At 35.2% G+C, this 11,719-nt stretch overlaps 2 protein-coding genes across 3 annotated transcripts; both read left to right on the forward strand.

The window, feature by feature from the left end:
• The first annotated feature begins 421 nt into the window (after nucleotides 1-421).
• LOC137812374 (uncharacterized) lies at nucleotides 422-6,274 on the forward strand. 2 transcript variants are annotated; one of them, XM_068614319.1, is made up of 9 exons: nucleotides 422-1,198; nucleotides 2,992-3,195; nucleotides 3,295-3,537; nucleotides 3,866-3,932; nucleotides 4,024-4,212; nucleotides 4,387-4,478; nucleotides 4,996-5,175; nucleotides 5,260-5,396; nucleotides 5,547-6,274. In XM_068614319.1, exons 1-9 carry the CDS (start codon nucleotides 683-685, stop codon nucleotides 5,731-5,733), a joined length of 1,815 nt encoding a protein of 604 aa, XP_068470420.1. In that variant the 5' UTR covers nucleotides 422-682; the 3' UTR covers nucleotides 5,734-6,274. The 2 variants fall into 2 exon arrangements, 1 of the variants encoding a protein (XP_068470420.1); XR_011081251.1 differs by having other exon boundaries at nucleotides 468-1,198; nucleotides 4,387-4,482.
• A 1,850-nt stretch (nucleotides 6,275-8,124) lies between these two features.
• Nucleotides 8,125-11,431, forward strand: LOC137812375 (pentatricopeptide repeat-containing protein At4g02750-like). The gene is made up of 2 exons (XM_068614320.1): nucleotides 8,125-9,042; nucleotides 10,189-11,431. Exons 1-2 carry the CDS (start codon nucleotides 8,259-8,261, stop codon nucleotides 11,157-11,159), a joined length of 1,755 nt encoding a protein of 584 aa, XP_068470421.1. The 5' UTR covers nucleotides 8,125-8,258; the 3' UTR covers nucleotides 11,160-11,431.
• Nucleotides 11,432-11,719: the final 288 nt, after the last annotated feature.

Raw genomic sequence — 11,719 nt, forward strand, 5'->3', positions numbered from 1 at the left:
AAAAGTATTAATTAAATTTAAATAATCGTAGATATAAATTTGAATTTCTTCGAAAAAAGTCAATCAGCATGTTACTTTTTTAAATTATGAAATATTCATGGATAATTAATATCTATTAATAAATCTGAGTGATAGAGTTTCTTCCTCCAACCCCATTGAATCTGAATGAGTTAACATAATGCTAATTTGAGTAAAATTAAATAATAAATGTGATTAAAAAATATGCACTATGACTATAAAAGAAATGTTTTAAAAAAGTCACTAAAAACGGTTCATTAATGTTGTTTGTAAAATTTAACCATTTATAAAACCAATATGTCTATTTTTGTAATGAAAAAATAAAATAGAAAGATAGTTATTAACAAGAAAAAGTTAATAAAATATTAATGTTTATAATTCAATGTAGAGTAAAAAAATAAACATGCACATAGCGTTATTTATAAAATTAAATATTAAAATTATATTATATACTTTTCTTACACTGTCTTTGGCAAACGAAAAGCGTAACCGCCCTCTTGAGTCTTCACCGTTTCTCTCTTTTTCCGACGCGCACATACAAACGCACATTTCGTTCCTATTTTCCGGTTAGCACTGCTTTCTCGAATTCTCCGATGAACGGCGGCGAGGAGCGTCACCGGACGGAGACCTAAGAAGGCTCTATCTCTCTGATTCTCCGGAAGGCATGTCCGAGGATACGGAGCGGGCGCTGCAGACGTTCCGCGCGCTGGTGGAAAGCGCGGACAGGAAGTTCGGGCGCGTTCGGGACGTGGAGGCCTACGGCGGCGGCGCGAGCCGGCAGCAGCAGCAGCAGCACGCTTTCCAGAAGGTGTTCAAGGCGTACACAAGGCTGTGGAAGTACCAGCAGGAGAACCGCTCGAAGCTGGTGGAGTGCGGGCTCAGGCGGTGGGAAATCGGCGAGATCGCTAGCCGAATCGGACAGCTGTACTTCGGGCAGTACACGAGAACGAGCGAGTGCAGGTTCCTCGTCGAGGCCTACGTCTTCTACGAGGCCATACTCAGCAGAAGGTACTTCCAAGGATCCGAACCCAACGCCAAAGATCTCGGTGTTCGCTCCAAGGAGTTGCGGTTCTACGCGCGCTTTTTGCTTGTTTCGGTCATTCTCAACCGGACCGAGATGGTTAACCACCTCGTCGAACGCTTTGGGGCTTTGGTTGAGGATTGCAAGAGTACTTTTCGGGTAATCTATGCATTTTCTCGTTCACTTCTCAATTTGCTTTAATTTCTTGTTTCAGCTTTCGGAGAGGAAAGTGAACTGATAATATTCATCTTCTTTTTTATGTGCGTTTAGTTATTTTATTTTTTTGTTTCTGCAAATGAAGTTGTTAGGAGTGAAGCGATGTGAATATGCTTGGTGTTTCCTTTGTAGTGAAAAGTGAAAATACTTTAACTTAGGGATTAAGTAAGAAGCTGCTGTGTAGATCAATCGGTTACTGGTCATTGTATGATACTTGATTTAGGGTCCGTAGGTGAGAACCTGAGGATGATTAGATTAGCTTCTCGTGTTATGGGCTATATGATAGAACGGAACAGCGTTTATATGCTGGCTTGATCTGTGTAATGTTCTGACCCCACCTACCCTCGTGTGTTTTTGCATGAAATATGGTATAATTCACGTTATTTTGGGATAGAATCCGTGTCAGTAAATTATGTAAGTTTTCATCGTTTGATGGCAATCCCACTGTAGGAGATTTTTGAAATAAGAATGTAATCTTTGTTTCATTGACATCTGATTCCAAAGGATAAAATTGACGGGTATCTAATGGATATTAATTTAAGCAATTTTTGTTTCCTTTGTTTTAGGGTAGGTTGTTTTCGTAGCCTTAGCCGCAAGATTCATTTTTTTTTTCTGTTACAGCTGACCTCACTATTGTATGAACTATGAAAGTGATCACTAGTGGTGGTCCGGAATATATAAAGGTTATTGAAGGTTCTCGGTTTTACAGTAATAAAGAAAGGCAAGTGGTAATTTTTTTAAAGAAATGGCCTCCTATTATAGAACCATATTAATGCTCTGGATCGACTGGATTTCAAGTTGTACACTACTATTTTAAATGTGGGGGCCCGTTTTTTCTAGAATAAATTGTTGGTGCAGTGATGATTTTCTTTTCAATCTTATATGAAGTTCAATAACAAAGAAAGAAATTACTGTCAGCTGGCAAGACAAAATTAAGGATTCTGAAGTTCTTTAATACATTTACATATGTTGATTAATTTATTATATTATACTGACTACAGGGGCAATTTTTGTTGAATAACATTGTTGGTACAGTTATGATTTTCTTTTCAAACCGTATATATAGAGTTATTTAACGAGAGCATGATATGTAGGAGTTAATCTTGACCATACTACTAAACATGGACAGTCAAGATTGTCTTACTTAAATCTAATATTGATTTTCTACTTATGATTTTGTGGTCAAAATTAGTTCGTCAAACAAGAGCATACTAATAAAATTTCTGTCAGTTTTTCAAAACAAAGCACAAGGTTCTGAAGTTCCCAAATGCATTTCATGTGTTGATTTGATAAGTATATCAAAAGATCAAGATAATTAGTGTTTATGCAGAAAATAATGATATTTTATTATTTGGATGATGACAACAGTCCTATAGACTATAGTTGGTATTTCTTAGTAAAATTACTCTATCTTTTTATGTCTGGCCTGATACCATGATCATCACTGCATTGTTCTGCTTTAGCTGTTATCATTTACCTGTTAATTTGCATCTTTGATTGTTGTTCTTTAGGGTTGGAAGTCAGGCCTCCACTTCTCAATCTGATTGTTATATACTTTTTAATTCATATCGTTCAATATTAATATTGAACTTCTGTTTTTTCTTTATAAATAGATCTCATTAATTTTCTTATAACCGAATTTGTTTATGCTTTGTATTCCATTATTCATCTGGAGAAAAAAACCATATGTACTATATTACATGTTTGACTTATGAATGTGAATAATTTCTTTTCAGGAAACTAACTTTAAGGAATGGAAGCAAGTGGTGCAAGAAATTAACCGTTTCACAAAAGTTGATAAGGGCTTTAGTTTCAGACCCCTGCGGTATTGTGCCACATTTGACACTCATCGAGCTTCTCTTCCTTGTGTGGCTCGTTTCCATGCAAAGAGGGTTTTAAAATTTCATGATGCCCTGTTGACAAGTTATCATCGAAATGAGGTTAATAATGATTCACTTTACTGTGATGATTCTTAAATTTGAATTGTTAGTTTACTTTAGTGGCTAAAAAGGGACTGGAGCTTATATTCTCCCTTTCAGGTCAAGTTTGCTGAGTTAACATTGGACATGTATAGAATGATACAATGTTTAGAATGGGAGCCTAGTGGAACATTCTACCAAAAGCATACATTTAAACCAAAGGAGAACGGTGACACAATTGATCACTCAGGAGCTTCTGGGATAATAGACATGAATCTCACTGCAGATATGAGTGATCCAACTATTCCTCCTAATCCTAGAAAAGCTACCCTGTACCGTCCATCTGTGACGCATGTGATAGCAGTGAGTTTTCAAGTGTATTGGAAAGACTATGTCAATATCAAATGATATCCCGTGGCTATTTTATGTCTTATCATGGCTTGGATATTTTTGTTTGCCTCTGGTGTGCTTAATTGGTTTAGTGATTATTATAATATACTTTCTTATCTATTTGTGCACACATACATGTGGGTTTTTTTCCCTTTGCTGTATGATCTGATTTATGATCAATGCCAAATTTTTTACTTATTGAAAATAAATGGCTGTTCACATCCTATTCATATGCAATCTTTCACAGGTCTTTGAAGACACAATTCGTTGTTTCTTATATAAGCTTCATCATGTTATGCAGGTTATGGCAACAATTTGTGAGGAGCTGCCACCAGACAGTGTTGTGCTAGTATACCTTTCAGCCTCAGGTTTACATTTTCTCTTTCTTTTTCAAGTATAAATAGTCTTCCACTCATGCCCGTTATACTAGGTTAGTTACCTTAATGATCATTCATGCAGGGAACGCTGGTCTTAATAATGTCTCTCAGGTGGAAAATTCTGGAGGTTCATCCAAATCTTCAAGACACAAAGTCCCTTCTCAGACTTCCCATGGACAGAATTCTGGACTTTCTGAAACTCAAAATAATGGCAAGAGAGAAAGGGGCTATTATGACAATTATCTGTGGTTTGGTCCCAAGGGAAATAGTGGTAAGTACATGCTCTGAGTCTATTCTCTATCTAATTTCTGTTCAGATTGTTCCAGGAAATGTTAAAAGAATGTGATATTTTCTCTTAATTTTTGGGTTAGTTTAAATGAAACGATATGCTAGAAAGGTATCTCTGTTGTTGCTGCACTTACATGTGCCTTATTTGAATTATCAGGTACAAATAATCTCTACCCTGGCGATCTTATCCCATTCACTCGGAAACCTCTTTTCTTGATTATCGACAGTGATAACAGCCATGCATTCAAGGCAGGTTTGTCATAACTCAGAACTTGTGTATGAGTTGTCTGAGAACTTTGTTAGGTGGAGCTGTTCAGGATATTCCCTGAATCTAATTTTTACTCTTTAATGGCCTGATAACACTTGTAATTAGTTTATTACTGTATAGTCCAAGGGTTTGTCAAAATCCTTCAAATTGAATTTTAACTCACCAACCACATTGTTGATTTTCTTCTACAATTTGAATATCAATGTTTAACTTTCTTTTAGGACAGAGTTAAATGGAAGGAAAGATAGGACCATTATCAACCATTCATGTGTGTTTACCAAAAAAATGACACATACAGCATCGTTCTGGGTTATATAATGAGTTTGTGATAGTTCGTTTTAGGTGTAGAATATTCTCTTGTTGGCTTGTAGCATAGTAAATATGTATTGGAATTGATAGGAAGTTGGATGCTGTCCTTTTTAGGCTTGAGAGTTGATTGACCCATGTTATTTTCTTTGACACGCGGTGACTGATTGTGTACATCATAAACTATTGCAGGTTTTACATGGCGCTGAAAGGGGTGAAACGGCTGCTTTATTCCTTTCACCCTTAAGACCAGTTTTCAAGAATCCATCTGATGTAAATTCAAATAGTGGAAGCCAATTTACCTTTTTTTTGACTTCTCCTTTGTCAGCATTTTGCCAAATGATTGGTGTCTTCCCTAATGAGGCTGATACAGTAAGCATACACGAGTAATCTCTAACATTTCTCAAGTCAACTTTAATTCTCGTTGGTCTAATTTTGTGTTTTGTTAACTTGTAGGATGTCTACAACGAAGCAGAGAACATAATAGCTAATGCTTTCACTGAGTGGGAAATAATTCTTTGCTCATCAACTACCATGGATTTAGTATGGGCGCAGGTTATAAGTGATCCATTTTTAAGGCGGCTTATTCTAAGGTGTTTACACTATACTTTTTAGCCTGTGTAGTTTTTCTTTCAATTTATAATCGGTTATTGATTGGTCTCGGGGGATGTCGACTTCTACCGCTATTAAATTTATTGAATGGACTTGCTGTGTGACATCTTGGTTATCATTTATGTACACAGATTCATATTCTGCCGATCCGTGATCTCTTTTTTCTGCCCTCCTGAGGAAAGTGAACAGTGTCTGCCAATTTGTTTACCCCATCTACCTACTTCTGTTGCACCATCGTCTCAAGCCGTGCGTTCTGCTATCGTGCAACTTGCCATGCACTTTGACGTCGCTGACTCCTTTCACTTTACTGATACATAAGATTGGATCTTAAAAAGTAACGAGTAAAATGTTAAGCTTACATGCAGGCATTGGAAGCAAAGGATTCTCTGATAAAAAACATGAGTTGACCTTTGGGGCGACAGGACAAGAGTATCTATGTGGGTCCTGGGCTGTCTGGTAAAAAAAGAAATTGTTGGTAATGGTTGCTTCTGCTTGTTGTGTTGCTTACTTCGACCCCACCTGCTTCATTCATTTATATATATTGTATTTGGTGGTTTGCTCTTTACTCTGTTAAGATTAGGCCATCATGGGTGCCTGGTGACTTTTCATCTGTTTGGTCGTGGCAAGATAATTTTGTTTTTGTAGCGTGGCAAGATAGTTGTTAGTTTAAAGTTAGTTGTTTTTGTTCATACTTCATAGCTTTGAAAAGGAAAAGAAAAAAACAGGAGCTCATTGTTAATTTTATCTTTTTTTAGCAGAATGGGACGGTATTTAAACAGCATTGATTGAGGATGATGTATTCTAGGAAGAACGAATTCTGTCAAAATTCGGAAGTAGATTACTTATCTTGTATATTCAATTTCAGAGCTCCATCATACTTACATATACAAATGTGTCACGAAATAAGATAACGTTATTATGATAATACATTTTGGTAGACGACAAATAACCATCTCATGTAAATTCTATAAAGTCTATTATTAAAATTTAAGCAGAAGATAAAGAGGCTTCAGAAAAATATAAAAACAAAGACTTATTTTTCACTCATCCATGTCGCAAATTCTATTTTACTAATATTTTTTAAAAGGAACAAATAATAATGTTTAAAACACTATTACATAAAGGATCATTCGAAGTATTAAATAACAATAAATAATAATCTTACTAGTTTATCTGATGTTCAGAAAATTTGGAGAATCAAAACCAAGTAACATACTAATGTAATTCTAAATCAAATTATTAAGTTCTCTCAGGAGTCCTTTGGCCAATCTATCACCATCCTATATATAAACGAACACTCTTACACTTTTTTTAAATGCACAGTATATCTTTACTGCCTTAGGAAATATTTTCTTATAAGAACTGAAGTGTCTGAAGAAAGCACCAAAGTGCGTCACGAGCCAACAATGCATTGAAATAGTTATTTCTTTTGAAGATAACAAACAGGTGCATAAGAGTATTTTAAAAGTAAAGGAAAATTATCTATCGTTTGATAGTTGACAAAATAGCTATTTATTGCAAATATTAGGAATACTACCATTAACTCTGAGTTGGATTGCAAGGAATAAAAATGAAGGAAAGAAGGTTTGAAGAAAGAAAATGTAGGAAAACGAAAGAAAAAGAAAAGGAGATAAAATAGAGTGAAAAATATGTTTGTTTATTTTCGGAGTATGTAATGAAAAAGGAAAAATTATCAATTTGGATAATAATAAATTAATTAAAAGTAAGTAATTGTTTAATTACAAAATTATTTATTAATTTATGATAAAGAAAGATGAGAGAGAAGTAATTTCGATTTTCATTTTTTCATTTTTTCTACTCAATGTAAGATTGAAAAATAAAATGTGAAATTTAATTAAAAATAAATTTTATTATTATTTTCTATCTTACCTAACAAGATTCATTTTTCTGCACCAATTAATATTTTTCTTAGGTCGTGAATCCTGCATTAAATAGCATATCCATACCATGATAATGATTCAAATATCGTTGCCAAGTGTTTAGGTATTTAAAAATGTAAAATAAATAACATTATTAATAATATCCTAATACTCTAAACAAAGCTTATACAATTCTAAGACCACTTAATTTTAATTTCTCAGTCTTCCAGATCTAGTCTATCACAAGCATTACTTGATTTTATTAGGAGAAAAATTTTGGTAATATTAAAGGCCTTTTTGTGAGTAGATATTGCAATTTTTTCTGTAATCAAATTAGAAAAACTTACCATTTTTAAAAAAATTTAAACCCATGTGCTTTATTTTACTAAATCACTAAAATGTCAAAGAAATTTTGAAATATTTTGATTATTTGATGAAGAGACCTTGGAAAATTATTGTAAGATATATTTGATAGAAGTTCAAACATTTTTTTTTAAATAGTGGGGTCGACACTATGACAATTGTATGACAAGTATAAGTGTACCATTCAAAAAATATTTATTGGGATTTCTGATAATTCTACTAATGTTCTAGCATAATTTAAAAAAAAATTAGAAATTTAAATCTATTGTGTAAATTTTAATTACAATTATAAAAATAAAAAATAAATGTTTTTGAATGCCTTTAGGCAGGAAGAGACTGGGCACTCTCGATTCATAGCAACTGGGAGAGAGGATGGCGGAACTTAAACCAGTACTTGTCTGGCATGGCCGGTTTAAGAATTCGTTTTAGAGATGGAAAAAAAATTTTACTCCAAAAATAAATCTAGACATACATACATAAACTTTTATTATTAATTTATATAATTTATAATTATATAATATATATTATACATATTTTCGATTACATATACGGTATAAGATATAAAAGAAAAGGAAGTAAAGTTGCAGTTGCAGACACTCCATGCTCAGTGGTATAGTCTCAGTTTCGCTGACAAACCCAACCTTTGCACGACAACGCCACTTTCTCTTTCGGCTTGCCAAGCTCTTCTCCTCCACTCGCGATGTCTACCACGCCAATCTCAACATCACCGCCCTCTCACGCGCTGGAAAAGTCGACGCCGCGCGCAACCTGTTCGACGAAATGCCCACGAAAGATGTCGTCACGTGGAACTCCATGCTCTCCGCCTACTCGCAAAACGGCCTTCTCCAACATTCCAAAAAACTATTTCACTCCATGCCGCTTCGAAACGTCGTTTCCTGGAACTCCATCATTGCCGCGTGCGTCCAAAACGATGACCTCGATGACGCGTTCCGCTACTTCGCCGCGGCGCCGGAGAAGAACCCCGCCTCGTACAACGTGGTGATCTCGGGTCTCGCGAGGTGCGGGCGCGTGGGGGACGCGCAGAGGCTCTTCGAAGAGATGCCGCGTCCGAACGTCGTGTCGTATACCGCCATGGTCGATGCCTACGCCAGAGTGGAGGGCGGGATTGGGCGCGCGAGGGCGCTGTTCGAAGCGATGCCTCGGAGGAACGCGGTGTCGTGGACTGTGATGATCAATGGTTTGCTGGAGAATGGGTTGTATGAGGAAGCGCGGGAAGTGTTTGTGAGAATGCCGCAGAAGAATGATGTGGCGAGAACCGCTATGATTACTGGGTTTTGTAAAGAAGGGAAGATGGAAGAGGCCAGAGCTTTGTTTGAAGAGATTCGATGCAGAGATCGCGTTTCTTGGAATATAATCATAACGGGTACGCGAATCTCTAATATTCAAAATATGTGTAGTACCCACAAGTTCTTTGCTTGATACCGAACAGTGTTTGTGATTTTTATTTTTACTTTTAGAAAGAAAAAATACAGTCAAACACCTTTTAAAAGACAAACATCTATCCCATCCAGTATCTATTGAAAAAAAATTCAATATTTTTTGCTGAGTTTTCCTTTTTCTCAAATGTTAAACAATAAAATAATATATTATAAATTAAGGTTAAATGTATTTTTCATTTGTTTTTTTAGTTCAAATTTTAGACTAACTGATTACATAAACTCATTGTAATAAATATTATAATACAATTTACAAAAAAAATATTATTAAATACTCATTCGAATATAGTATCTAGGTCTAAAGTTTTAAGACATATATAGATGTCTTGCTCTTTGAGAAAAGTGTTCTTTTTTAATTCAATTTTTGTTTTTTGAAAAAAAAAAAGTAAATAGATAGAGACACTACGAAATAAGCTAGGTTCATAGGATTCTAGTTATTTCGAAATAATTTCTTTTTCTAGAACAAGATTTAAGGAAACCTTTACCCAGCAAGAGCATCTATTCTAGCATGCCTTTGATTAAGTCTCAATTTGACTCTTTAATAGGTATTGGGTAAAAACCATACTCCTTCCTACCTAGATTAGAGATAGAGCCTGAAAAAATACTAAGTGTGTGACAATCCTTATCTTAAAAGTGGGTTTCTCATAATTGAATTAACTTCAAATACATATTTTAAGATGAATCAACACAAAATATATCCTTAAGCTAAAAATAGTAGCTTCTGAAAAGAATCTTAAAACATGTTGGATCACGTAATAAATTTTAAGTATAAACAAACGAACCCAAGTCTCTGATGTAAAAATGTGTAGACCCCCCAAAATTTCAGTAAACGCACCTAGATTACAATATATATTTAAACTAAATCAAAGAGGAGTGTTCCTTGCTTGCTCTAAAATTAATCTCAATTTGAAAAAAACCTTATCCATTTATAGCATATTTTTTATTAAACTGTTGAATATAAAATAATAATATGTAGTCCAAGGAGGAGGAGGAGGTTGTTTTCTTCTACTCTGTCATTGCATATTTGTTTCTTTTATTATTCCACCTTTTCACAATTGATTCACCGTTTGTAGGTTATGCCCAAAATGGGAGAGGGGAAGAGGCACTGAATTTGTTTTCACAAATGATCAGGACTGGTATGCGACCAGATGACTTGACTTTTGTTTCAGTTTTCATTGCCTGTGCAAGTCTTGCATCACTTGAAGAAGGAAGACAGGTGCACGTTCTTGTAATTAAGTATGGCTTTGATTCCTATTTGTCGGTGAGTAATAATCTGATTACTATGCACAGCAAATGCGGTGGCATTGTTGATTCTGAGCTAGTTTTTGGACAAATTTCCCATCCAGACCTCATTTCATGGAACACTATCATTGCTGCCTTTGCACAACATGGTCTCTATGACAAAGCACGCTCCTACTTTGACCAGATGGTGACAGTCAGTGTTCAACCTGATGGCATAACTTTTCTGAGTTTACTATCTGCGTGTTGTCGTGCTGGGAAAGTCGATGAGAGCATGAATCTATTCAGTTTGATGGTTCATAATTATGGTATTCCACCAAGGTCTGAACACTATGCTTGCTTAGTTGATGTGATGAGTCGATCAGGTCAGTTGCTCAGAGCTTGCAAAATAATCCATGAGATGCCATTCAAGGCAGATTCCAGCATCTGGGGTGCTGTGCTAGCTGCCTGCAGTGTTCATTTAAATGTGAAATTGGGGGAACTGGCAGCTACAAGAATTTTGAATTTGGATCCTAATAATTCTGGTGCTTATGTTATGCTGTCTAATATATATGCTGCTTCTGGCAAGTGGAAGGATGTTCATAGAATCAGGGTTCTGATGAAAGAGCAAGGAGTTAAGAAACAAAGTGCTAATAGTTGGTTGCAGATTGGAAACAAAGTCCATTATTTCGTTGGAGGGGATCCATCACACCCTAATATTAATGATATTCATGTTGCTTTAAGGAGGATAACATTACATATGAAAGTAAAAAGTGACTACGAAGAATTTTTCTTGTCAAATTCTGTAAGTAGTGAAGATATATAATTTATTGGGGGGTCATGCCCTCTGGGGAGGAGGTATGTTTAACTTTAAACTTCAGCACCTACTGCCAGAGTAGCTCAAACTTTTACAGATAAAAAAGCTGGGAATGAGAAAATTCAAGGCAAATGTTGAATTTAATATTAGGGGGCTAGGAAGATCTAAGGGATGAAAACATTTGTAAATTGATGTGGTCCATATTAAGCTATAGGATTCCCTCACCATAATTTCCCCCAAGTTATATTGTATCTACAATATTTAACAGCACTTGTTTGTTAGTTCCGAATTGTTACATGCTACCCAAAGGGATCTACATAAACATAACAAATGAAAAAGAAATGAAGAACAAAACATAAAACCATAAATTAAGTCCTTCAATTTCTTCTCTTGTTTGTAGTATTACTCTAGTTCTTATTTTTTCTTATTATTGTAAGACCAAGTTGCAAATAAGTAGTTTCACCAATGTCGTGTATACTTATCATTTTCTTCCCCGGAGATCATTCTCAAGGGCAGCTGGACGGCCCAATTTCACTTACAATATAAAAAAAAAAAAAACTTGTTTTATT

This window comes from Phaseolus vulgaris, chromosome 2 (assembly GCF_000499845.2).
Source record: "Phaseolus vulgaris cultivar G19833 chromosome 2, P. vulgaris v2.0, whole genome shotgun sequence".
Classification (NCBI taxonomy): Eukaryota; Viridiplantae; Streptophyta; class Magnoliopsida; order Fabales; family Fabaceae; genus Phaseolus; species Phaseolus vulgaris.

What these genes read in the sequence shown, in the direction of transcription:
- LOC137812374 (XM_068614319.1), top strand. Translation starts at nt 683, where the DNA reads ATGTCCGAGGATACGGAGCGGGCGCTGCAGACGTTCCGCGCGCTGGTG. An exon ending in CAAGTTATCATCGAAATGAG is followed by an intron (nt 3,196 to 3,294) that starts GTTAATAATGAT and finishes TCTCCCTTTCAG; the next exon opens with GTCAAGTTTGCTGAGTTAAC. An exon ending in CTGTGACGCATGTGATAGCA is followed by an intron (nt 3,538 to 3,865) that starts GTGAGTTTTCAA and finishes CATGTTATGCAG; the next exon opens with GTTATGGCAACAATTTGTGA.
- LOC137812375 (XM_068614320.1), top strand. Translation starts at nt 8,259, where the DNA reads ATGCTCAGTGGTATAGTCTCAGTTTCGCTGACAAACCCAACCTTTGCA. An exon ending in TTGGAATATAATCATAACGG is followed by an intron (nt 9,043 to 10,188) that starts GTACGCGAATCT and finishes CACCGTTTGTAG; the next exon opens with GTTATGCCCAAAATGGGAGA.